The sequence below is a fragment of the Podarcis erhardii genome (genome assembly GCF_964252035.2).
Source record: "Podarcis erhardii genome assembly, chromosome: Z".
Taxonomy (NCBI): Eukaryota; Metazoa; Chordata; class Lepidosauria; order Squamata; family Lacertidae; genus Podarcis; species Podarcis erhardii.
Window position 1 is genome coordinate 50,738,837 of NC_138504.1, and position 25,967 is coordinate 50,764,803.

The 25,967-nt window shown below is 44.9% G+C and overlaps 2 protein-coding genes across 3 annotated transcripts in view; one reads left to right on the plus strand and one right to left on the minus strand.

Annotated features, from left to right (window-relative positions):
* NEK6 (NIMA related kinase 6) overlaps positions 1 to 10,202 on the plus strand; it is a 92,353-nt gene extending 82,151 nt beyond the window's left edge. For both annotated transcript variants that reach the window (XM_081847721.1, XM_081847720.1), the window contains exons 9-10: positions 5,152 to 5,265; positions 8,264 to 10,202. In XM_081847721.1, coding sequence (XP_081703847.1) covers positions 5,152 to 5,265; positions 8,264 to 8,374 — 225 coding nt within the window. In that variant the 3' untranslated portion in view covers positions 8,375 to 10,202. The remainder of the gene's footprint in view (positions 1 to 5,151; positions 5,266 to 8,263) is intronic.
* Positions 10,203 to 11,103: 901 nt separating this feature from the next.
* The window catches only part of PSMB7 (proteasome 20S subunit beta 7), a 32,658-nt gene continuing 17,794 nt past the window's right edge, over positions 11,104 to 25,967 (minus strand). The window contains exons 7-8 of the mRNA XM_081847799.1: positions 14,517 to 14,668; positions 11,104 to 11,333 (exon numbers count right to left, since the gene is read on the minus strand). Coding sequence (XP_081703925.1) covers positions 11,222 to 11,333; positions 14,517 to 14,668 — 264 coding nt within the window. The 3' untranslated portion in view covers positions 11,104 to 11,221. The remainder of the gene's footprint in view (positions 11,334 to 14,516; positions 14,669 to 25,967) is intronic.

Consider the following 25,967-nt stretch of genomic DNA (forward strand, 5'->3'; position numbering starts at 1 on the left):
CAGGAAGGGCTTCTGGGCCACCATAGCAAGCAGAAAGAGTTTTGCTGTTGCTCTGGTGGAGAGAGAGGGCCTTTGGCCAGGAACGAGCCTTGGCATTGATTGCTGCCAAGCAAACAGCAGCAGGACTTACTGAGGTAAGTCCTCCAGAACGAATTATGTACTTAACCCGAGGTGCCACTGTTCCGCTCTTTGTCCAAGGATCACAGGGCAGTTTAAAGTATAAAAGCACGAAAATATGTAATGTATTAACAAACAAATCAATAATAATAAAAAAGGTTTAAAAGGCCATAGTTTGTTTAAACAAAGGCTTGGGAGAAGAGGAATGTTTTCATCTGGTGCCTAAAGATAAGTAATGATGGTACCAGGGAAGCCTCCCAGGGAGAGTACAGTATATACTCGAGCATAAGCCGACCCGAATATAAGCTGAAGCACCTAATTTTACCACAAAAAACTGGGGAAACTTATTGACTCGAGTATGAGCCAGTTCACCACACCACAAACCTCCTGGTGGGCCGGAGTGCGGGTGTGCATGCACACACGGCAGAGGGGGCTTCTCCCCCCCCAGCCCCTCCTGTCCCCCTGCCTACCTAGAGTGCTGCCGAGAGGAGGAGGCTGGTGGCGGCAGCGGCGGAGGAAGAAGGAGCAGCCCAAAAGGGCTGCTTTCAGGCTGCTCGTTCCTCCACTGCCAACAGCCACCGACAGGAACCCTCACTCGAGTATAAGCCAAGGGGGGCTATTTCAGCATAAAAATGTGCTGGAAAAGTCAGCATAAAACTCGAGTATATACAGTATTCCACAAAACGGGGAGCCCTTCAAATGGTTCCTTTCTCGTGTTGCCAGTCTTGGCCACATGAGAAAGGACCTTTCATGGAGGGGGCACACGAGGAAGTGCCTCAGATTATGATCATGAGATCCAGGTTGGTTCATACTTCAGTCCTGAGCCGTTTAAGGCTTTGTAGTTCTAGGCAAGCACTTTGAATTGGGCCCAGAAAATAACTGTCAGCCAGTGCAGTTGGGCCCAGATGGGTGCAATATGCTCAAACTATCTTGCCTTGGTGATTAGGCTTGCAGGGGGAGGACAGCAATCCTCAAGCTGAGTGTTACTGACAAAGAAGCAGGTATGACTCCTTGGAAGATGAGTTTTGACTATATATTACTTTTGTCTCCTGCCTTATTGAATTGCTTTTTATTTTATTCTTTTGGTATTTTGTGGCTTTCAAATGTGTTGTGAGCCACCCTGAGCAGTTCTTGAATGAAATAAATACAGGGTGGTGGTTTCTGTGAGCCCAAACAGGCTCACTCAGCCCATTGTGTCCTGCTCAGTATCATTAGGATGGGCAAGATGAAATGAAAATGCTTTCCTCTCCATACTGCCATCGTTAGCAGTTGTTAGAACTATAGCACTAGGTGGGAGTGTGTTGTTGTGTCTACGGTTGCTTGAGTGTCTTCTAGTGCGGAAAGTACAGCAGTGTGACAATCTCTAAAATTATCCCCCTTCCCCAGTATTGTTAACTCTGAAAGGAAGAACCCCCACAGCCGGTCTCTGCCATTCCCACCAGTGGAACTGCAACCTTTGTGGTTCACTCTTCTGGGAAAGCCACAGTCACAGGTGACACTGCTCTCCCCCAGGTGGCCCTATCCTTGGTGTGTCTGAAAAGGACCTTCCAGCGATTATGTTTGTCTCAGAAACAGCATGAGAAGAGGCTTGGCTCCTTCAGAGCGTGTTTTGTCTTTCCCCACATTTGTCACCTTCCATAAATGGTGGCAGCTTGTAATTAAGTCAGGCTCTCTAGTCAGGCCTTGATCACATTTAGGTTAGCAACCAGGAAGAGTGTTCCTTATTTCTGTGTGTATATATTAGTATATTAATTCATAATTGCCTGCTTTTCCGTGACTCAGGCCCAAGTCAGTTCTAAGCCAGCCATGGCACTTCCAGCTGTAATCTTGAAGTTTCAGTTCAGTGGAGATAAGCGTATCTGCAGATATTGTTCCAAGGAAGCATCTTCGCAAATGTGGCCAGCCCTGAACAAGCTCCGTCCTGCCCACTGCTTAGTGGCAGTGGAGTCCACCAAAGATGTCAGTGTCAATACTCTGTTCTCATCCTCATGCCTCTGCTCTTACTTTGTTAAAAATAGGGAAAGCAGCGGTGGGCTGGGTGGAAGAAGCTTTCTCTGTGCTTTTTGTTTTTGATTATGTTGTGCAGATAAACTGGGGGAATTTTGTCTCCAAGTAGCCTAGAGGCACACATGCCAGTTGGAATTCACTTTAACATTATTTGGGCTGGGGTGTGTGTGTGGGTGTGTAGCCAGATAATGCCACTTAAACTTGACATTTACAATCTCACATTGATTTATATTAAATCTTATCAAAATAGTGGGAAGGCTTCACCATCTCCTGGGCATCTGTCATCAAGATAACTTGCAAGGGATAAAAATAAGTTCTCCCTCTCCTGTAAATAGCTGCAAGCAATGGCTTTAGCAGTTCTAACAAGATAATCAATTTAAACACAGGGAGCAATTTTTATTTTCTTAGACCAGTCGTAGAGCATGGTGGTCAGTTTGAAACGGGGATCCAGCCATTCCACTGCAATTGTTCTAATCCAGATGTCAAAACGAAGCCTTCAAATGCATCTAAGCCACAGACCTCAGCCAGCCACCTTGGCCATTCCAGTCACAGGAGTGAGGGGGCCTCTTGCTCAGTGCCTCAGACAGGCTGCCCTTGTCCGTAGGTGACAAGAATGGGGGAACAGGGCTCTGGCTAGCACTGCTGGGAGTCTTGCCATTGTGTTTTCAGATTTGCCCCTGCAGCCATCTCTCAGGATACGATCTGGGGATTTGGTGCAGGCCCCTGTGTGGGCAAAGGAGTCTTGAATAGCCACCCTGCGCTGGAGGAGTTGGAGAGCTGCCTGTGTTCAGTGGGTCTCAGTGGCGTCAATGGCTGACTCCCCATTCCCAACACATCCCTGGGGTGGGTGCCTCCCCCCCCCCACACGGAAGGGTGTATGAAGCAGAATTGAGGCCTGTGACTGAAGCTGTGCTGTTGAGGAAACAAAGTTTAAATATCACGGAAATCCAGTTTGATTTGGGCACCTTTTCTTAATGGATAAATCATGGGACCTCTGCCTCTCTGCCAAATTTCTAAACTGCCCAAATGGATATTGGTAATTTGTCTGTGTTCTCTATCAGTATTGTTTATAAAAGTAATAAATGGGTGAGAAGTGCCTTGGAGTAACTTCTCCCCCCCTCCCCCCTCCTCCTCACTGCATTAAAAACAACCACCGCCACCACCACCACCACCACCACAACAACAACAGCAACCACCTTTGCTGGGAGATTGCTGATTGCCTGCCAAGAGGCAGATTTCTTTAGGTCGCTACCCCCTGTGCATGATAATGAGCAAAAGACTTAACACTTTTCAAATAGACCCTCCCGATTAAAATAGTGGCTCAGAGCTGAGGCTCCGCAAACACAAATAAAAAGAAGTGGTGGCTTTGCCGATCTGCCGCAGCTTGCGGCAAAATGGTCTTTAAAAGATCTTCTAACCGGAGTAGATAATATCCACAATTATCCAATAGTGCTTCATTAGGAGGAGGATTATTTCATTGTGGAGGGGCAGCTTGTGACAGCGAGAGTGACAGGGAGCCCTTGAATAGCATTATGGATTAATAAGCAGCTGGGGCTCCGTGGGGGCCGCATGCTGAGGGGACGCCGCTCTCGCTTGCCGAGCCTCTGTGCCACTCGCTGGCGGCACTCGCTTTGAAGACCAACCTTATTAGAGTCGGATGTAAATGGGGAGCGGGGTGTGTGTGTGTCTTTGGCTCTTTTCCTGGAGATGGAGGCGAGGGGGGCTGGCCTTATGCTTCTGCTGAGCGTGTTGTTGGGGGCACGTTGTGTGTGTGTGTGTGTGTGTGTGTGTGTGTGTGTGTGTGTGTGTTTGCTTGCTCCCATGCCTGAAGAAGAAAAGGTATCTGTGGTGCACAGTGGCTTCTTATTGCTGCTTTTGTACTTTCGTGAAGTTGAGCAAACGGCGGAGCTGCTTTTCTGTCCTGCTGAAGCTCAGGTCAACTTCTAGAATTTACATATTTCTTTGGGTTGGGAAAGAGTTTCAAATATGAAGCAGGATTTGACTGAAGAGACATGGGGCTGTATGTAATGCTAGTCCTACTCAGAGTTGACCTATTGAAGTTGATGAGCATGGTTAACTTGGATTCATTAATTCCAGTGGGTTGACTCTTGAGTAGGGCTTAGCTGGATGCAACCCATTATTTGTTTGCTTGCTTGCTTGTTTGCTTGTTTGTTTGCTTTGAAAGGCCCTTTCATGCCATTAGCCTTGTTGCTTGAATCTTCTGCGTGTGTTTACAGTCAGTCACACTGCTTGTTTTTAGTGGTTGGGTTTGTGAAAGAAAGAAGCAACCGCAGAATTTTTTTAAGCCGCTGAGGGTGAATTAACAAAATATCCAGCTGGATTATCCTCTGCCATCTCTGAAGTTATAAATTGCTTTGAATGTATAAGGGCTGCGTGATTGGCTGTCCAGCAGACACTTGCAATGCTGCCTCACATTTCTGCAAAGCCTGCATAAAATGTTTCCCGTGTGCAGGGCAAGTGTCTCTTCTGCAACCAAATGGACCAAAAAAGTGACAGGGCTGTTATGTAAGAAGTTGGATCTCTCTGTACAGTAAACAAGGTTATAATTTGCCCTTTGAATGAAGCAAACACAAAATGTTTCCATCAGCATGAAGCATTAGTCTTTCCCATTGGCAGAAAAGTTTGCACTTGCTCTTCTCAGGCCAAACCTGTGGCTCAGAGATACTTGCAGAGTGGCTGCAGATCCAGCTCTCTGAAGAGGGGGCAGCTGCTGGAGGCGGATGGCATCTGGTGGAGCATGAGCTGCCCCACCAGGATGCAATGGCCCATCCCAATGCAATGCGGGGGAGTAGCCAAGGACACCTCAAGAAGTTCATTTGCAATGGTTTAGTCCTTAGAAGCTCCTGGAAGAGCCACCCGTTTATTGGCAAGTTTCCAAGTTGTACTTGTGGAAATGGTCACAACCAACTTGGGCACAACTGCGAAGCAGCAGACCCGTGTGAACTTCAGTTGGTCCTCCCTGAACATTTCTCCTGTATTACTTATTTTCCAATATTTTCTTTCTAGATGGCAGCTCTCCAGAGTCCCTTCTATGGCGATAAAATGAACCTGTTTTCGCTCTGCCAAAAGATAGAGCAGTGTGATTACCCCCCTCTTCCAACCGAACATTATTCTGACAAGGTGAGTAGCTTCAGCTGTACGCTCTCTTGGGCCCTGAATGGAAGGAACACGCACACACAAAGACACACATGGCAGGGGGCTCAAGAGTGGAGCATCTTCAGGCAACTGCCTTGGCACATCCTCAAAGCCTTTTCAGAAGGGAGAAATGCCTTCCTGCTTACACAGCTGCATATTCAGAAACTTTTTTCTAATCAGGTACCATAAAGCAGCAAGTGTGATGCTCACGGAAAGCAGAGCAGTGCTGAGGCAGCAGGATGGGCGGCACCGTGATGCCTAAAGCTTGGTTTTCCTTCTCCAGTGCACAGCATCGTGTGACTGGGCCCAAATGTGCTGCAAGTTGCCCCCTGGCATCTGCTGAAAACTGGCCTGTCAAATGCTGGACCAAGTACAGCCCTCAGGGGATCTCAGCATAAGCTTGGAGCTTCATCATTTGTGAAATGCAGTGTTTTAAGAATGAATGGAAGGAGCACCTGGTGGGAGAGGGTGGCCGACAGTGTTCCTTCCTGCCAATTTCCCAGATGCATACCTAGGGTCCCTTGCACCCTTGGCAAGGAGCTGTATTGGCACCCACACATCGGAAAAAATCGCTTTCCTGCAATAGCCACATTAGAAATTACTACGTTTTATGCAGCCCAAGTACTTGAAGTGTCCAGTAGGAGGTAAAAAAATCCACAGGCCTTTATATTGCAGTGCAAGGAGGATGGGAAGCTTCTCTGTTGTTTCATCTCACCACAACAGCGGCAGTGCATTGCCACACACATATTCACCATACATTCTGCAGTCTGATAGGTGATTGTGCTGCCAGCACAGGTGCGCCTCTGCAGCTTTTAAACAAATATATTAACCCTTTGGAGTTGGAAAGCAAGTGATGAGATCAGGGCAGATGAAAGACCCAAGTGCGCCTTCAGAAGTCTGCTGCCTCCCGCACACCAGTAGCTTCTGTAGTCTTGATTTTAAGGAAATGTGAACCTGCTTGTTTGGTAATGGAAGTGGGGGTGGGCATAAATGCCAGAGAAGGGGCACAAGGAACAAGCTCTGAATTTAACACACACACACAACTTAAGGGGAGCAAGGTGACCAGTATTCCAGAAAGTTTTTTTCTCTGAATTCAGTATGTAAAAAGCAGATCACCATGAATGCACTGGGATCTTGTGTATAAGTTGCTGAGAGTTTGATGTGGAGGCGTGGGGGGGGGGATGAGTTGTGGCAGCCTTTGCACCAGGAGCAGGCAGTCTTGAGCATTCCAATCAGCTTGTTGCAAAATTTGCCTTTCCTTGCACCGCTTCTCTTGGCTGCTAAGACCGGAGCATTGCTTAGCTGGAAGGGCAGAGTGTGCCTGAGCAGAGTTTCCAGTAGGCAAGGAGAGGTGGTTCCAGTGCTGTGTCCTCCTCTTCAGAATAGAAGGAACATCAATATGCACCTTAGCCCAGGTCTTGTACGATGTCCAAGTTGTAGGCTGTGGCATTTTTTGGCACAGAGTTTCCACCCCGGCTGCCATATGCAGCTCCTTGGCTGCTTCTCTGAGGAAACTGGTCATGCACATCCCTTTCCACACTGGAAGGCTTATGCTAAATGACCCTGGCTGCTGCTGGTCCTACTTTGGACAAGTGCCTGCATTTCCTCTCCCCTTCCTGATGCGCAGGAGTGTTGATGCAGCCATGCCGGCCCCTCCTGGCAACTTTCTGGCTGCTTGAGCACAATTCCTTCTTGCAGACCACTCCTGTGGCCCAGCCAGGTTCATTGTCTTTCCCTTCGCCTTGCTGCTGCTCCAGCTTCTTGGAATCTGCCTTCTGGCAGCAGGAATTAGTGCAAGTTGACAGATGTGTTTCCTGTCTTTCCAATTACTGTCGGTTTGCCTCCCTCTGGCAGTGCTAAAGAGAGTGTGCAGTCTAGTGATACAATTCAGCGTGAGGAGGATGGTTGAGAGCTCAAATAAAAGTGGCAGGTCCCAGAGAACTCCGTTCCAGATGGTGCATTTGCATGCAACAGGCCAGCACACTGGGTGAATTGCCGTTGTGTGAAACTGCACCAGTACACACACACACACACACACACACCCCACACACATTCCTAGCCATGTCAGTAAACATTTAGTCTCTGGAGTATTGAGTTGGCACTCCATAATGATTCATTCTGTGTGGGTCAGGAAAATGCTTCATGGGGGGGAGTCTGTGCTGTGAAGTTGTGGTGCCTTGCTGAAGAAGAGGCAGAGGAGACTGGGAAGTGATATTTGGCGGTGGCTATAAGGTATTGTCTTTGCGAGGGGCAGTGATGCAGGTGGCCTCCCTTTCAGGAGAGACATTGGATGAGCAGAGCAGAACAAGACAAGAGTCTGGAGTGGCTCCTTAATTCCTGACAAAACGCCTTCCGTGTCCAGCAGTGTCTCCCTTCCTAGTTACAAGAATGGCTTCCTCTGAGGACATGCAGACAGGGTGGGGGGGTGGGCTTGGTTATTCTCTTTCAGTAGTGTAGAAACACTCATGACTGGTTTGCATTTGACAAAAGTACAGAAGGTGATCCGCAACCATCAGAAACCATCTTCAATTGACCCTCTTGCTGCCTGGAAACCGCTTTTTTTTACTCCTGCGAGGATCTCCACCTGATGCACGGGACCTGATTGTGGGATGGTCAGGCTTTTAATTACCATTAAAATAACTGATTCTATTGCTACTGGCAGGATGGAAGAAGATCAGAGGCTCTGATCTTCTTCCTGCATCTAAAATGTTGGTATCCCCAGTCAAGTGTGCTACTCTCTAACCTGAGCATCTGTGAGTGCGTGTGCATGCATGTTTTGTCTTCAAACTGTCTTAAAATCCATGGAGCTGACCAAGTTCTACTCTAGAACTCAAGGGTGGTAGAATACTTTATTCATAGGCTGGCAGTGGAAGGCTTTGGGTGCCTTCAAATGGGAACGGGCCCCTCTTGCATCACCAGGCAGGTGCGCATGGCGATGGGTGGCAGGGTGTGTCTCACGGTCCTCTTGTTTTCCCCCTTGCAGTTGCGAGAGCTGGTCAGCATGTGCATATACCCAGATCCTGACCAGAGACCTGACATTGGTTATGTGCACCAGCTAGCAAAACAGATGCATGTGTGGACCTCCAGCACTTGATCGACATGCTCCCAGAAAAGCCATCCCAGCGTAGTCTTACTTGAACCTTCTGTCTCGGACGAAACCAAGAGGTGCCTCGCCAATTTACATGGGAGAGTTAGCCTTCCTAGGAAGACGCTTCATGATTTCTGCTGGCCATTTGCAGGGGCGCTCACAGAGTGGATCCGCTCTAAGTGAAGGCTGTGAGATGCTGCTGCAAGTGTGTTACTTTTTAAAATAACACGTTACAGATATAGATCTCTTAAAAGATCCTTTCTTAAAACTGTTGTGTGTAATCTAGGTTAGGTTATTATAGCAAGGGTTTCTCATTTGTGTATTTGACACACCCCTTGTATCTTAACTAATGTGAAATATTGAAATAATTCCTTTGGTGAAATCACTTTATACTAATGTAAGAATTACAGTAGATTTTGTGTAATTTGTATAACTGCTACTTCTGCCTCTTTTGCAAACGGTTAATAGCAAATTCAGTTTTTAGTTCATATATTTTTTTAAAAAACATCCAGCCTGGAGTTTTTGTACTTCCCTCCTTTGCAATAATAGGGTCTGGTGAGGGAACATGTTTGAAGATTTTTTTAAAGAAATTGAAACTTTGTGATTAATATTTTGCAATGCATTTTATTTGTCACTATGGCTGCAGTCAGTGAGGCCTCCACTGCAGGCCTCAAACCAAAGCTCTCTTTTTTGTCAGTTTCTGTGCCGCTGCTGGCACAGAGCTTGTGAGAGTCTCAATAGCTAATATTACATGACCAGTGTTACTGCACGCAGAATATGGGGTGGGGGGGGGAGAAAGCTTTGTAAAATCAGTGGTACTTTGGCCATCTACAACTACCTTGAAACAGTGTTCAAAACATAATGTAAAAGGGTATTATACTGACCATGCAATAAGGTAAGTTAAAATAGAATTCATTCATTTTAACTCAAATGATCACCCACACTTCTTAACTGTGAAGACTCATTGAAGAATGTGAATATTTTAAACAAGCTGATTTGAAGGACATATTAAGACTTTGCATTTACACATACTTTCAATCAGCTAAATTACTTCATTGACTTGGTAATTCACTTTCCATTGGCCCAAGAAAGGTTTTGCTCAGGAAGCCAGCTTTCTCTTGCATCTGCCTTTTTTCTTTTCTTTCCGAGTAATGGTGCTCAATCAGCTTCAGTACTGAAGGATGCTATTTAGAGAAGGATGTCCACATTTCAGGGGCTGAAATGTGGCCTGGCCTCTGGGCTATTTTCAAAGCAGGTTATTTTGCTGGAAATAAAGAATGGAATATACATGCATCTTTTTCAGTGGATTTCTGTGTAGCTCAGTCTGCCTTAAATTGAGAAGGGCAATGCCAACTATTAAGCAGTTCTGAAACAATCTACAAAGGGTAATAAGGCTAGTGTTTAATTGCTGTGAAAGATCCTGGCTGTGGAAAGCCGCAGGGAAGTCCAGCCTATCAATCTTGGTGGAAAGTCAGAATATTTCAGCTTTATTGTACAGCGGCAGCACATCTGCTTACAAACTTTCAGGTGCTGCTGCTGGTGGGTGTCTTTAAAAGCAAGGTAGTCTCTCCCTGGCACTGCAGGCTTCATTTGAATTTATATATAACCTGGTCTTGGGGTGCAACATGAAACTTCTGTCTGTTGGGCAATTCCATGTTACAGGTGTGTCTGCTAAAATCTGGTCTCATATACTTACTCCTTAAGATCTATTAGCGCTTAAGTACATGTATTTCCAAAGAATTTTTTGTGAATGTGCATTTTTAGATAAGATTAAATGATTTACAAAATAAACAGTTTTCTTTGTAGAAAGAAAAAGGTGCCTGGTGTAAAAGCATATTGTCTGAGCACATATTTTTGCAATCTTGAGGAAAGAATTTCCCATGGTTACAAGCTGAAATGGTTGACTGCTAAACCAAGGACTAGGTAATTGGTTCACATATTAAATACTGCAAATGTAAGTTTCAAGGGTAACAGGTAGGATAATAGCCATTTATCAAAGTTAGTTTGAATCGTACTGAGCTTGATACCGGCTTTCTGCCCTTCCTCTTCCTTGGAAATATACTTGTCACCTCATTTACCTGTACTATATCCCCCCCAAAATAGCTTAGGTGTGGGGTGAGGTAAAGCCACTTGGGGCTGATTGGTGTAAAATCCAGAGCAACACGTGTTCCAGGGTCAAATAATTCCCACCTTATGTCTGTTACTTTTGCTTTGTTGCCTTACCAAATGATCTGTAACCCTCTGCCTCTGCCATACCTGCTTAAGGTACGTGAAAGTGTTCAGCAAAAAATGCTGTGACCACACTTTATTTATTCCTCTTGAGTTATGAAAAATATGGGAAATGAATGAATAAATAAATATAAAAGCAATATAAAAGGATATTGTATTCAAAACCAAGGAATCTGCTGAGCACCTTAAAGACCAACAAATTTACATCACAAGTTTTCATGACCTAAAACTTGCTTCAGCAGATTTATCTAATGAAGCAGGCTTTTAGTCCACACAATCCTAGGCTATTGCTTGTTGGTCACCAGACAGCTTCAGCATAAATACACCATTAGCACACAGGGGATAAGATCTGTTAACTTTTGCATCTAAGAATGACTGCTGCTCTACTTGTGAAGTAGCTGGGGTCACATAATAGGCTGGATGTACAACTGGGCTGACCTACTGAAGCAAATAATCATTTTAGAAAATTATTTTTCCCTGTCCCAGTTATTACGCAAGTCAACCGGTCAATTCATATTGGTTTTTATTAAATCTGCATACAGAACATTAATGCCAGCATACAGATACAGAATTCATGTATGAAAATTCTCAATCCTCTTCCACTGCCCAGAAATTTCCAGGAAGTCAAGATGTATCCATTGTTTGCACCATCTCATCTGCCACTTCAAGATCCAAGGGTGTAACCTTTGTATAGAGCACACCTGTAGTTCCCCTCTCACAGCTGTATCGCCCTTGCCTGTTTGAGGGTGGAGAATAGAGAAACAATTATAGAGGGTAATGTGTGTCTGCCAGAAATCCCACTAACAAGGGGGGCAGATGGAGACTGAGATATATACTTAGATCTAGTTGCTCTACTGAGTAAAGCTGCCCTTTTCCCAAATAGAACACAGCAGGTTAATCGCCCCCTTCTGACTACCCACAGAGGAAACAAAACCACAAGGCCCAGAGTCACATGTCACAACAAGCCAGACTCCAGCTTATTTCCTCTGCTGCAGGGCAGTTAGACATGGGCCAAGAGGGAGGCATCTGGACACACAGATTAAAATACAACGGTTTAATGCTGCGTGTGAATACGTTCTAAGACAAAGTTATTGGAAAGGAAGACTCCATTTTGGAGCGGAAAGCAGAGTTAGAGCTTTGATCCCTGCCAAGAGCACCTCATTCTGTATTTGTAACCCATATCCCTCTTGCACTCTGGCTTTTGAAGAACCTCTCCTGGATAGAGAGAATGTCTGTGCCGCCAGTTAGCCCAGTTGGAGGCTATGAGTGGAAACCCCAGGTGACCTTTCCGGGGAGTTGTGGATTGCATTAGGACAGTGACCCAGAAAGCTGATTACAATAAGCCCTTTCTTTTTACAGAAGGTTACAAGCACAGGGAAAGTGGCTCCCGCAAAGACAGGATCCTTTTTCAAGGTCAGTCAGGAGTATGTTACCAAATGGTCCTTTCTAGTCTTTGAAAGAAGCAAATAGCTGCTGCCATGCAAAATGATGCAGTTCTTGTTATTGCCCGCACTCTAGTGCAACTTCAAGAATAACCTGGTGCAAGGACAGAATGGAAAACTGCACAGCAAAGTGGCTATTCCCTTGTCAACAAAAATGGAAAGTTCTGACCCTTCCCTACTTTGAAACAGCCATGTCCTTGGCAAAGACAAAGCAGATGTACAGGGAATACTGGTCTCCCTAAAGGGTCACTATCCCAGCTGTTGCCTTTTCACACCATACTATTTGCACTGGACAATTGCACTTTAAGAAGCTAAGAACAGCCTCCTGGATCAGGCCAATTGCCCACCTAGTCTAGCATCCTCTTCTCACAGTGGCCAACCACATACATGGAGGAAGCCCATAAGCAGAACATGAGCAAAACCACACTCTGCCCACCTGCCATTACCAGCAACTTCTCTTCCAAAGCATACTGCTGACAGTGGAGGCAGAACACGGGCGTCTTGGTTAGTAGCCCCTGGTAGCCTTAACCTCCCTTAACGGAATCACTGCCTCCTGTGGGAGCAGGTTCCACATGAAGTACTTTATATATCCTGATCCTTCCAACGTTCAGCTTCACTGCATGTCTAGGAGTTCTGTTGTGAGGGAGAAAAGCTCCCTAGCCACTTTATGTCATGCATAATTTTATAAACGTCTATCAGGTCACCTCTTGCTTGCCTTTCCTGTCAACTTAAAAGTCTCAAGATTTCAACCTGTTGCTCCACCTTGATCATTTTAGTTGAACATTTCTCAACTTTTCCAACTCTACCCTTTTAAGGTGAGGGGACCAGAGCTGTGTATAGTATTTCAAAGGCAGTTCCACCATAGATTGGTATAATGGCACAATGATGTTGGCCGTTTTATTTTACATTCTTTTCCTAATGATCCCTAGCACAGAATTTGCCTTTTTCACAGCTGCCACACATAGGGTCAACATCTTCACTGAGCTATCCACTACAAACCCAAGGTCTCATTCCTGATCAGTCACTGCCAGTTCAGACCCTATGAGTGTATATGTGAAATATATATATATATACACAGTGGTGCCCCGCAAGACGAATGCCTCGCAAGACGGAAAACCCGCTAGACGAAAGGGTTTTCCGTTTTGGAGGTGCTTCGCAAAACGAATTTCCTATGGGCTTGCTTCGCAAGACGAAAATGTCTTGCGAGTTCCTGCGGGGTTTTTTTCCTCCCCCCCCCTTTTTCTAAGCCGCTTATCTGCTTATCCGCTAAGCTGATAAAAGCCGCTAATAGCGCTAATCCGCTAAGCCGTCAATGGGCTTGCTTTGCAAGACGAAAAAACCGCTAGACGAAGAGACTCGCAGAACGGATTAATTTCGTCTTGCGAGGCACCACTGTATTTGCCACAAAATACATCACCTTACATTTACACTCAACTGCCTTTGCTCATTTGCCTCCCTTTTACTCAGTTTGCAGAAGGTCCTTTGGAGCTCTTCACAGTCTCAAATTGTTTTAACAAACCTGAACAATTTAGCATCATCAGCGACCTCACTGCTCCCCCCTAAGCAGACAGTTTATAAACAAGTTAAAAAGCACAGGTCTCAATACTGATCCTTGGAGGTCTCCACTTTCTACAGCCCCACATTCTTTTCATACGGAGAACTGTCAATTTATAAGCAAGTCCCCATTTATGTGCAATCTATTTGTGCATGACTGCACACGTGTGGTGCCAGGGACCCAGGAGAGGTATCTGGAAATGGGGAGCAGCCTGAATCCTGGCTCAAGGACACCCACCCCAGGGCTCTGGGGAGGTTCTACACACAAGCCAGGGGGCGGCAGGGCTTAATCAGCTGATGTGCTGGGAAGAGACAACTGCAGCTGCCAGGCAGGGAGGCTGAGTAGCTCAACAAAGCCCTGCTGCCGCCCTTCAGGCTCATTCATGAGTAAACCCTCCTGAAAAGGTTGTCTTTGGGCTCTGGGGTTGGTCTCCTCACAAGCCACCAGGTGCTCCCCATTTTATGCAATTTTGCGTATGTGTGCAGGGGCCGGGAATGGAACTCTCACATAAATGATGAGCCACCTGTATTTCCACTCTCTTGGCTTCCTGCTATCTAACCATTTCTGATGTGCACGAGGGCCTCTCCTCATATTCCATAACTGCTCAGTTTATCCAGGAGTCTTTTGCACGTCTCTCGAAAAAGCCCCTCGTTCCTATTAAAATGAACTCCCTCCACTTTTGGAACGAGCAAACTTTCTCTTAGGCTGACAACTACTTCAGACAAAACAATTCCTGTGCATTTTTTTTCCAGGAGTGCGTTTTAATGATCTAAGCTGGAACAGTGTGCAGCCTCAACAATTGGGATACAATTACCTGTAGCATTTCAACTACAAGTGTTTGCACTTGTAATCTGCCTGTTCCTGGTATCTGAAGGTTTAACTCTCTTGTCTGTGGAAACAATTGAAACAGGGACACACTCACCTCTTCCCCTTTTTGTTGGGCATATCGTAGGGACGAAGGAAGTCCAGCTTGTTCTTACTGAGGACGCAAAGATCAATGTTACTGCCAGAGCCCAGATCGTTGTATATGCCAGCTGCTATGGCATCTCTCACAAGCTGTTTGGCTTCTTCCTCCTAGGGAAAAAATTCAAAGTGGGTATCAGACATTTGCCCCCCTTCCCATATTTCCAAGCAATTGCACAATGCCAGCCATCAGCCTCCATTGGAGTGATCATCTCCTGAAGCAAAACTTGCATAGAAACCAAACGCAGGACAGGATCCGTTTGCAAGGCCCAAGATCCCTTCAGTAGAACCTGTGGAACTGGAAATATTGCTCAATTCAAATCAGCAACGAAGTGTATCCATAAAGGCTGTAACTATTCCAAGGAAGAGAACACCCAAACCAAAATCCACATGGGAAAGCAAGCAGGGGAAGGAGGGAATTTTGATCGAAGGGATGAGTAATTTGTGGTCCTCCAGATATTTTTGGCTGTGTTCAGCGGCTGCTGGGAGTTGCAGTCCAGCATCATTTTCACTATATGGTGCAAGGGGACCCATTTCGGTAAGAAAAGAATTAGCAAATTCATGATCACCCACTCTGGTGAGTCTGCACACTCACCGAAAGGCAAAGTAACCTGACTTGGAAATGCCATTAAGAGAGACCACATTACTTAATCCCTCAAGGATATTGTCAAGTAACATCCTATGCAGGTAACCAAAGCTCACTCAATTTTTATGAGAGCAAACTCCTCCTTTTAATTGATTTTCCAGTAGAAAATTTATGTTTTTGCCACCAATACTCTGAACCAAATCACAGCAGAAAATGGCAAGTGATTCCCATTACATTAGCACCCTCTACAGGCCCACTGAGGGGAGGAAATTTGGATTTCAAAAGGTGCTTGGGATAAGGATCTCCAGCGCAACGGAGGATGCTTACAAATGATGAATTCAGCATTTTTTAGGCAAGAGCCTCCTGGTGTAATCAGCTAATACGTTACCGAAATGTCCTTTCCCAGGATTGCAGGGCATTGGGGACTTCCGGGGAGGAAAAAGGCAAACTAGTCATTGATTGCTGATACTCCTATTGGCAGAGATAATTATGTGGTGATTCACGATAACCAAAGTATTTATCTTGGTTACCCAAACTCCCTTTTGAGATAAGGGAGTTCAGGGATAAGCCTCACATGCTCAGAATAAAACATCCATCGACCATAACATCCTTCTGGACCGTCTTGAGGGGCTGGGAGCTGGGGGCACTGTCATACAGTGGTTCCGCTCCTTCCTCCTGGGCCGTGTTCAGAAAGTGGTGGTGGGGGATGAGTGTTCAGACCCCTGGGCTCTCACTTGTGGGGTGCCTCAGGGTTCTGTCCTCTCCCCCATGCTTTTCAACATTTACATGCAGCCACTGGGAGAGATCATCAGGAGGTTTGGGCTGGGTGTTCATCAGTATGCGGATGATACCCAGCTCTACCTCTCTTTTAAATCAGAACCAGTGAAGGCGGTGAAGGTCCTGTGTGAGTGTCTGGAGGCGGTTGGAGGATGGATGGCGGCTAACAGATTGAGGTTGAATCCTGACAAGACAGAAGTACTGTTTTTGGGGGACAGGAGGCGGGCAGGTGTGGAGGATTCCCTGGTCCTGAATGGGGTAACTGTGCCCCTGAAGGACCAGGTGCGCAGCCTGGGAGTCATTTTGGACTCACAGCTGTCCATGGAAGCACAGGTTAAATCTGTGTCCAGGGCAGCTGTTTACCAGCTCCATCTGGTACGTAGGCTGAGACCCTATCTGCCTGCGGACTGTCTCGCCAGAGTGGTGCATGCTCTGGTTATCTCCCGCTTGGACTACTGCAATGCACTCTACGTGGGGCTACCTTTGAAGGTGACTCGGAAACTACAACTAATCCAGAATGCGGCAGCTAGACTGGTGACTGGGAGCGGCCGCCGAGACCATATAACACCGGTCTTGAAAGACCTACATTGGCTCCCAGTAAGTTTCCGAGCACAATTCAAAGTGTTGGTGCTGACCTTTAAAGCCCTAAACGGCCTCGGTCCAGTATACCTGAAGGAGCGTCTCTACCCCCATCATTCTGCCCGGACGCTGAGGTCCAGCGCCGAGGGCCTTCTGGCGGTTCCCTCATTGCGAGAAGCAAAGCTGCAGGGAACCAGGCAGAGGGCCTTCTCGGTAGTGGCGCCCGCCCTGTGGAACGCCCTTCCAGCAGATGTCAAAGCGATAAACAACTACCTGACATTCAGAAGACATCTTAAGGCAGCCCTGTTCAGGGAAGTTTTTAACGTGTGATATCTTACTGTATTTTTGGTTTTTATGGAAGCCGCCCAGAGTGGCTGGGGAGGCCCAGCCAGATGGGCGGGGTATAAATAATAAATTATTATTATTATTATTATTATTATTATTATTATTATTATCACACCAGAGGCAAAAGTTTTTGGAGGAGGAGTAAGGAACATTCACTGGGCCCACACACCACATAATAGCCCTTAGATTAGGGTACCAGATTGGCAAAACCTACTTATAACTATTTCTAAGACTGGAAAAAAATATAAAGTGGATTTTCTATCTGCTAGGTAATTAGCACCCAGAACATAAAAAGCACCAAATGACACTAATTAAGAGGCTAAAAAAATAACCAAAAAGCTTATCTTAATCACTGGTGACTAAGAAAGAATACAAGTTATAAGATGACTCTGAATCTGTTTTAAATCTTTACTTTATACTGCCTGTAAGTCTCCATCTTATGCATACTGTGTTGGCTGTGAAAACAAAACTGAATCTTATATGTGTGAGAAAGGAATTGCATATATAAAGAAGCAGACACAAGCTTCTTGTGAACCAGATACTGCCAAGGGAGAGATTAATAGAACCCAATACGGCAAAGACAACACCAAATGCCTCATCGATTGTTGGTATCATATGCCAACTACTAGATGAACAACTGACAGAAGTTAAGAGCTGAAATGCATAGAACATTAAAAAAAAGATTTGATACATCAAAGATACATCAGATTAAAGAATGCTCAGAACCTGTGGAAAAAGATATGGACCCATATCTGCCTGAACATGCAATGACATCCATATAGCTGTCTGGAGGAATGCAACGATATCCATATAGCTGTCTGGACAGTGGATGTTGCTATGATGATGAAGGGACTTATGAATACAGACATTAAGAGACAACCAGAGATGGCAAAGATGGAGCTGAGAGAGAAAGGGCCTTGGGTACAAACTGAAGTGAACACAGAAGAAAAAGCCTTTAAGCTTTTGGCGATTGGTTTGGGAAAGAATGGAAGTGGAAGAAGTGTTTCCCCTTTTTTCTTAAAGATGAGGCATGGTCAACTGGAAATAGTACTTGAATATATGGAATTGGGTAAGAATTAATAAAGACACAACAAGTAAACAAATATGGACTATTATACAGTACTATTAAGATCTGTTGGAATCCTTGAGAAATTCATCGTATTGGAACAGAGAAGAACTATTTTGGACATTTAATGAGAATAATATTGAAGAGCTCCTTTTGGACTTTTTGGGTAGAAAAGGGCAAATTTTAGGTGCCTGGTATAGAAGATTGAGAAAACAACACATAGCAGGCTGAGGAACAGCTGGACATCAATACAGCTAGATGTTATTCTGGAGTACATACTTTGAAATCAAAGGACCCAATCTGAAGTGCTGGTTTTGACCTTTAAAGCCTTAAACGGCTCAAGATCGCAATACTGTACCACTTTCCATTTGAACCTGGACCCTGAAATCATTCTTCTGAGGCCCCTTTTCATGTGTCTCTTCCATGAGATGTCCAGAGGGCAGCAACACAAGAATGGGCCTTCTCTGCAGTGGCCCCCCATTTATGGAATGCTCTCCCCAGGGAAGTTTGCTTGGCACCTTCATTATACACCTTTAGGCACCATGCAAAAACGTTCTTTTTTAACCAAGCTTTGGTTGATTTAATTGACATCCTATGCCCGTTTAAAAAAAATGGGGGTGGGGGGTTATTGTTTTTATTTTGATTATATATTTTGTAGGTTTTTATTTTGAGTTTGTTCTGTGAGCCGCCCTGAGACCTCAGAGTATAGGGTGGTATAGTAATTAATTAATTAATTATTTTTAAAATTAAATTGTGCCTGTTCCCAGCATTGTTCAGCACTCTCCAGAGATTCTCCACAAGAGGTGCTTCCTGCAGAGGCCCCAAAGAGTCTCACAGCTCAATTGTGACACAGGCAGAGAGGTCTGCATTCTGCTTGCCTCATTTGCTTCCACTGAACAAAATGATTATTCAGAACACACTCAAACTAAGCTTTGTCTTGGTTCAGAATTAAAAGCAGAATTAAAAGCAGAAAAGCAGAAAGATGGGCTTCCAGGATTTTTGTCATCAAATATGAGTCCTTAGACAAGCCTCAGATGTGTTCATGTGACCCTATCTCAGCTACATCCCTCAGTTTAGCAAGAAAAAAAGATGTACTGAAATAAGCAAACATAATACTTGACACCACCAGAAAAACAGAGGCATTCTTCCTCAGACTGAAAATACAGCTGCCTGTCTGCCCTGTGCCAAATTCAACACTATTTTAGCATTCTTTCAAAGCCATTTTGCATGTCTAAACTGACAAAACCAAACTCCACTTTACCAAATCAAGTACCACCATCAGGCCCACGTAACACTTTTAACATCCATTTTATTAAATCCTATTAATTAAAGAAACAGTTGCATACGAGTGGAATATTGTTTTTGCTCAAGAATGGCACTGTGAAACACTGCTCAGGAAAAACTGGCCCTGCATACATGCCGCATATGCTAATTCCTACCACCGAACAAAGTTTTTAAAGCTGCAAAACAGAGGTGTATATTGAATGTGCTGACAGTCGCAGTCTTAACGATGGTAGCACAAATGACGCAGGGCAATAATTAATCTAAAAAAGTACCCTAAAAGTTCTGAGTATATAAAAGGAGCACTTCCTCCTTTATGGTTGCAAAGCCCAAGCTAACTGGGAATATCCTTCTCTGGGGCCCACGGCTGCTCCTTAAATGAGATTACAGTAAGAGTGATGGACTGTAATACAAGTCAGCTGTGACAAGCAGCCCTTTATGGAGCGCTCGGCTTGCCTCCATTGCTGCATCACGCAATGGGTCCCAAGGCTCCAATGTGCTCCTCCATTTACCGCCACATGACAAATGGGCAGCACTTGTAAAAGGCACAAAGAGGTCTGGACCAGCCATGTAATGGTCACCACAGATGTGCCAAACTGCTGGAGGGGGGCACAGCAGACCCCCAAGTTCATTAAACTGACCAGTAATGGATCTCTCAAAACGTATCTGAGGAATTGAACAGTAAAGGCTAAAATAAATAACTCAGCATGAAGGCTCATCCGAAATGGTGTTTGATAAATTATTTATAACTGAGGACATTGTCTGCATTTAATTTTGGAGCTACTGGTAGCATCTTTAAAAGATGATTTATGTGTTGTAATGCCATTAAACTCTATATTGGCCCACTGCTGGCTGTAAAGTCTGCTGAGATTTAGAGAATGAGTTTTAAACTGTCACTGCAACATCATAGTAGAGAGAGGACGGTATTAAATCTTTACTTTAAACCCGTTATCAGGAGAGTTGCATTTTGTAGATGCTCCAAAACTGATAGATTACCTCCCTCTCCAACAGCAGTGGCAAGAGTCCCCAAGTCAGCTCTGTTTCTCCCCTTCCCCACCGCCAGGACACAACACTTCCACATTTGTTTTACAGGCAGGTGCCTTGGTCACTTCACTGATTTGCAGGTGGAAGAGTACAGAGCACCCTAATCCACATGCAGGAGAGACAACTCTGCAAGTGAAAAGGCAGGCTGGCTGTGTCGCAAGCAAAGAAGTCACTTCACCATCTACAAAACGTTACGCCAGAACTGCCTCACGTCCATTTCTGGATGTCTCTTTCCTTAGAAAAAATAACCTGGGACTGTTTGGAGAATGCCAGTCCACTGAAATGGGGTGAGAGGTGAATACATTTCTACATATTTAGAGCCTGCATAAGGTTATTTCAGCTTTTCATCATCCAGCTACTCCAACCTCATGAAAAGGTGCCTATAAATTCACCAACAGTATTTTGGGTTGTCTGTAAACAGCTGCATCCTGACATTTTGAAACACATCACCATAGTTCCAGTGTGGAAGAATGGAATATGTTCTATGCCCTCACTATATATATAAAAAAGATAAAATGTACAAATTACTTTAAGTGAGAATCTGAGAGAGATAACTGGGCTGGGGAGGGGGGCATTCGGGAGGTCAGAGCGGCAGTAAAATCTATACAGAAGTGCTGGGAGTTTGGGACTAGCAAAACGATAGCTCTTGAAGGATACCAAAGCCTAGAGAAGGATAATTAGACCATGGAAGAGTAATCGGCAGCCTCGATTGTATAGAAATGTGGATATGCCTGTCTTCTGGGAGAAACTCTGTCGAGATCAATACATAACTGGAAGCGGAGCTAAATCTGCTGGGAAGCTCAGGAAGAGAACCAACCCAGCGCAGCTGCTCCGTATCAAAAAGGTTTGATTACTTCCTGCATCCCCTCCCTTGTTTTATTTTATTTGTTAAAAGGAGAGGGAAGGCTGGAAGCCCCCAACTTCAACTGACAGAGACATACAGGCTTATAGAGACCTGAGTTCTAATGCTCCTTATTTCCCAAAGTACAATAGGAGGGGAAAGCAATTCAGATATTGTTGCTTTGAAGTACAACCTCCTAGTGGAATAAGATGGCAAGATTATTGCTTTCTTCTGACTTTAGCTTTCAAGCAATCACCCAGAAACTGCTGAAGCAATTGTTTTATTTGGGACAAGGGAAATTTGTGGTGCCAGTTCTCCACTCTATCCAATGCTTTTCACACAAGTTCCTAAGTCATCAAGAAACACAAGTTTTGTAACTGGAGAACACTGCTGTCTGCTATCACAAGGGCAGGAGACCAGGGGCAGAGGAAATCAACGTGAGGTCACCCCACATACACCAAGTCTCCATTTGCTAAAATTAAAGAGACAATTTCCTACAGCAGGGATGGGGAGCCTGTGGCCCTTTAGATGTTGAACTAAAGCTTCCATCATCCATCACTACTGCCCCAAGCTGGCTGGGGCTGGGGGAAGTTGGAAGTCCAACAACATCTGGAGGGCCACAAGTTTCCCTTCCTCCCCCACCCCACCCCACCCCACCCCACAACGAATCATCTAGCATCCATGGAAAGGAGGCGATCCAAGGTGCATTGATTTACCCAGGAATCCAAGTGAGCTTGGTGGGACTTACTTCCAAATCAAGATTCATAGGATAGAACTCAAAACTTATTTTGCGCTCAGTACCCCAGCTGTATTAATTTAAAAGTAGTAACGGGTATTAAAAAAAATATCAGTACAGGATATATACTCTCATATTAATTTAGTGAGTTACGTAATGAAAGGTCAAACTTGTTCATGAACTGATGTATTGAAGGACCCATAAAAAATAATGCAGCACAGAAGCTTATGCTGCCATACAAATAATTTTCAAAATGGGCACCACTTTATCCAAGCTGACTAGATTTACTCCTGTACTGACCCTCACCCAATTAAGCAATTTCTTCCTTGCATCCAGAAATAGCTGGATGAAGTGACCCTAACCCGGCCTCCAGCATATAATGCTACAGCAAGCTGTGTACATTTGTGAAGCATTTTACCTCACTGGTGATATTCCTAATGCAGCAGAGCCAGGCTGTTCTGGTTACCATTCAGCAGCAAGGAGTAAAAGCATCAGGAACACAAAAGACTCACTTCTCAGTTCCACACTGGGAACTGAAAGGTGGTGGATTTCCATGTTACAGACCAAATGCCATGTGAATGTTTGCTTCAATGAGGCAGGAAATCAAACAGGTGATGTAACCACACTGTAATCTTCCAGATCTCAAGGCAAGGGAAATTATGAGGTCATGGGTCCCCCACTCTGTTTGAGAATTTAAACATCTGGGAGTGGGGGGGGGGGCGTGTTGTCTAGGATGCCTATACAGTGGTGCCTCGCAAGACGAAAAGAATCCGTTCTGCGATTCTCTTCATCTAGCGGTTTTTTCGTCTTGCGAAGCAAGCCCATTGACGGATTAGCGGATTAGCGCTATTAGCGGCTTTTAGCGGCTTTTAGCGGCTTTTAGCGGCTTAGCGGATAAGTGGCTTAGAAAAAGGGGGGGAGGGAGGGAAAGTCGAAAAAACTCGCAAGACATTTCGTCTTGCGAAGCAAGCCCATAGGGAAATTCGTTTGGCGAAGCGCCTCCAAAACGGAAAACCCTTTCGTCTAGCGGGTTTTTCGTCTTGCGAGGCATTCGCCTTGCGGGGCACCACTGTATAGCTATGGCAGACAGCACAGACACACAAGCTTTGGCAACAATAAATAAACAAGAGTTTGTTTCATCACGAGAATTCACTCCTGTGCTGATATTTGAAGTGCGCTTTGCACAACAATAAACTCTGCATGCATGGATGAGACTTCCTGCCAGCAATGCTGGGCCCTGACCATCAACGTGTGTGCTGCTGCAGCTTATCCTTGGCTCACATTCTGGCACAGCAAACCTTCAGGCTGTTCTGTTAACTACATTTTACAAGAACACAGGTGCTCTGCAACGGGTTACTGCAGGTAGGAGCTTTTCAGAGAAGCAAGGAAACATGACTACTTCAGCCACGCCACGCACCATGCAAACCCACCTTTTCTGACATAACAATAAAGTGGAAAAAAGAAGCTGAATCTCCAAATGGAATCACAAGACACACAGGTGAAAAGTAGCATTCTTTCACCCCATGTTACAAAACTCGATCTGAAGCAGGCCAAGGTTCAATAGAAGAGTCCTTGCCTTTGGGGCATTTAGCAAAAATGTTGTGCTGTATGATTTGTCTTCTGAACATTGTAAACATCTAAAAACAAATTGTAAACAAACTTACTAGGCTTTGTTCTTCAGATCCTCCCTGAATCAGCCATCTCTTAAAGCCTTTAATTACAGCTGGCTGAACCTTTGCTATTTTCACAACACACTAGTACAAACACACGCAAGCCAGGCCTCCCCTTTCTCATATCTACATCACAAGTATAATAAACCATGTTAATATTTCATACCAGTGTGAAATATGCTGGAGTATCAATTCAACATCTGTTCTCTTTAGGGTTCTGGAGTCCCGCAGTGGCCCTTTCAATTTGTAATTGAGTTCTATACTGAATTAATCAGCAGTTTATCTTTTTTAGTAAAAAATATCTTCCCCACTAACCTGAATTTACATTAACAATTTATGTTGAATTACCTGCCAAGGCAGAAATGTATGATTCTAGAACTACCATTCAGTAAGGCTGGCTCCTCTTATTTCATTCTTATATGAGCAGCCACCGCCACCGCCATTCTGCTGGATAAAACCTCACAGAGCCAGCCTCCACCTGAATTTTCAAGGGGCTTTCATTTACTACAAGATAAACACAAATGCACAGGCATATTTAATTTGTTACTGACACAAATTGCAGCAAACGGAACCAAGATCTGATTGGAAGCAAAATCCAAGCAAGTGAATGCTGTGAGAAAAAAGCCTTGATTATATAAATCTTCTTAATCCATCCTCTCACAGCTGCAGTGAGGAGCTGGATCTGTGTGACAGCAGAAAGGTGGAAATGGACAGAGAACCAAAAAGAAAAAAGGCAGCTTGCAGAATTGTGAACGGTGTTATAACAGCAACCCTCTGTTGGGTATTAAGGTGTATTTGTTCATGTTTTACTGTCAACAGGGAAAAAAATCAATCTTGGAGGCAGGGGAAGAGTCCACAACCACATCATTAAAGTATTCTGGGAATTCCAATAAAACCTCTCTCCAAAGTTCACAACAAATATTTCCCTACCCCTCCCCCCTCCCTCCACTTAGTACTTCTTGGCTCTTTGCATACAAAATGTATTTTGTATTAAGAACTCTTGCTTGCTGCAGAAGCACCAAACCAGTCTTGCATTATTGGGGGGGGGGGGATTTTTTCCAGGAAAATCTCACCATTTCCTTCAGTTCGAGAAACAACAGTAATACGACTTTTGTTTGAATACTTGGCTCCTAAGAAATGCATCAAAAATAATTACCTGTCTGCCATACCTACTCTGCAACGAGTGAAAGCGATCACCAGATTTCAACAGTCCACTGTGAGCAGACCTGCTCATATAATAGGCACTAACTTCGTTTCCACGAAGTTCAGCGGGCTGTTGCTGCACCTCTCAGTTTAAAGGTGCTACAGTTCAGCATACATTTTCAAATTATACATAGTACTAAAGAAAACTAGCAAGCAACTGCGTGCTCGCTTCGGCAGCACATATACTAAAATTGGAACGATACCGAAAACTAGCAAGCAACCGCAGGCCTGCCAGTGTTAACAGAAATCAGACCCTTAAGGTAACTTTGGGTGGGATTCACTTAAGAAACCCCGTAGGGAAGTCCTATGCAAGCACTTCAGCTGTTGCAAAGGGGCTTTCATCTCCCCCCTTCCCCTTGTGTGGGCCCTGAAATTGGGGGGGGGACCCCTGGAACCCTACATGGGGGGAGAAAAGGGGAATCATTTCATCTGCCTAGCTGAAATACTTCTGCAGATGGAACACTCATAATAGTGTGATGTTTTATTCCACCGTTTATGTATTATTTCCTTATGGGAGAACACTGATGAAACAGCTCAAGGTACTCAATCACTGGAAAATCCGCCCCCCCTTAAATAAAAAATAATAAAAAAGTTTTTTTTCTATAATTAGTTCCACAGGATTCTTTTTTTGTGCATGCCATGTAGAAAAATTCATGCCAGGTAGAAAGTTCTACCGATGAAGGAAAATCCAAATTAGCACCCCCAATTATGTTTGTATTTAAGAGAGGGAAATGGGGAGACGAAGTTTGGAGAAATACCAGCATCCTTGCATGAATCTTCACAATTCCTGCCCCAGAGAAAAAGGCAGAGAGGCTGCGGCCGGCAAGGCAAAGTGCAAGTGCCAAACACCAGAGATACACAAAGCGGTGGGTGCTCCCCCTCCCCCCCCCACAAAGGGCCCCCGTTTTTGAAAGGCATTCTGCATAAGCTGTGTGTGCTGCCAGTGGGGATGCAGGTTGCTCAGGCAGCTCTGCCGCTTAATGCAGGCTGTCTCCCTTGATCTCCGCCGTCTGCTGGCAAACCCCCCCAGCACGCGGCCACCTTCCTATGGAGTCATTAAAACACCAAGTGTCAACTGGGGGGATTAGCCAGAAGACACCCACACCTGAGCCCTGTGGCAGGGACACGGGCATTTTGATCAGCCCCACTAATGAAGCCAGCATTCATATGCAGCGTGTCACCACTCCAGAGTGTCAGTCACTCACACAGGAAGCCTAAATGAGACTGATGAGGCACCCAGCACCTGATCAAGTTTTAAGTTTCGGCGATTGTCAAAAAACAA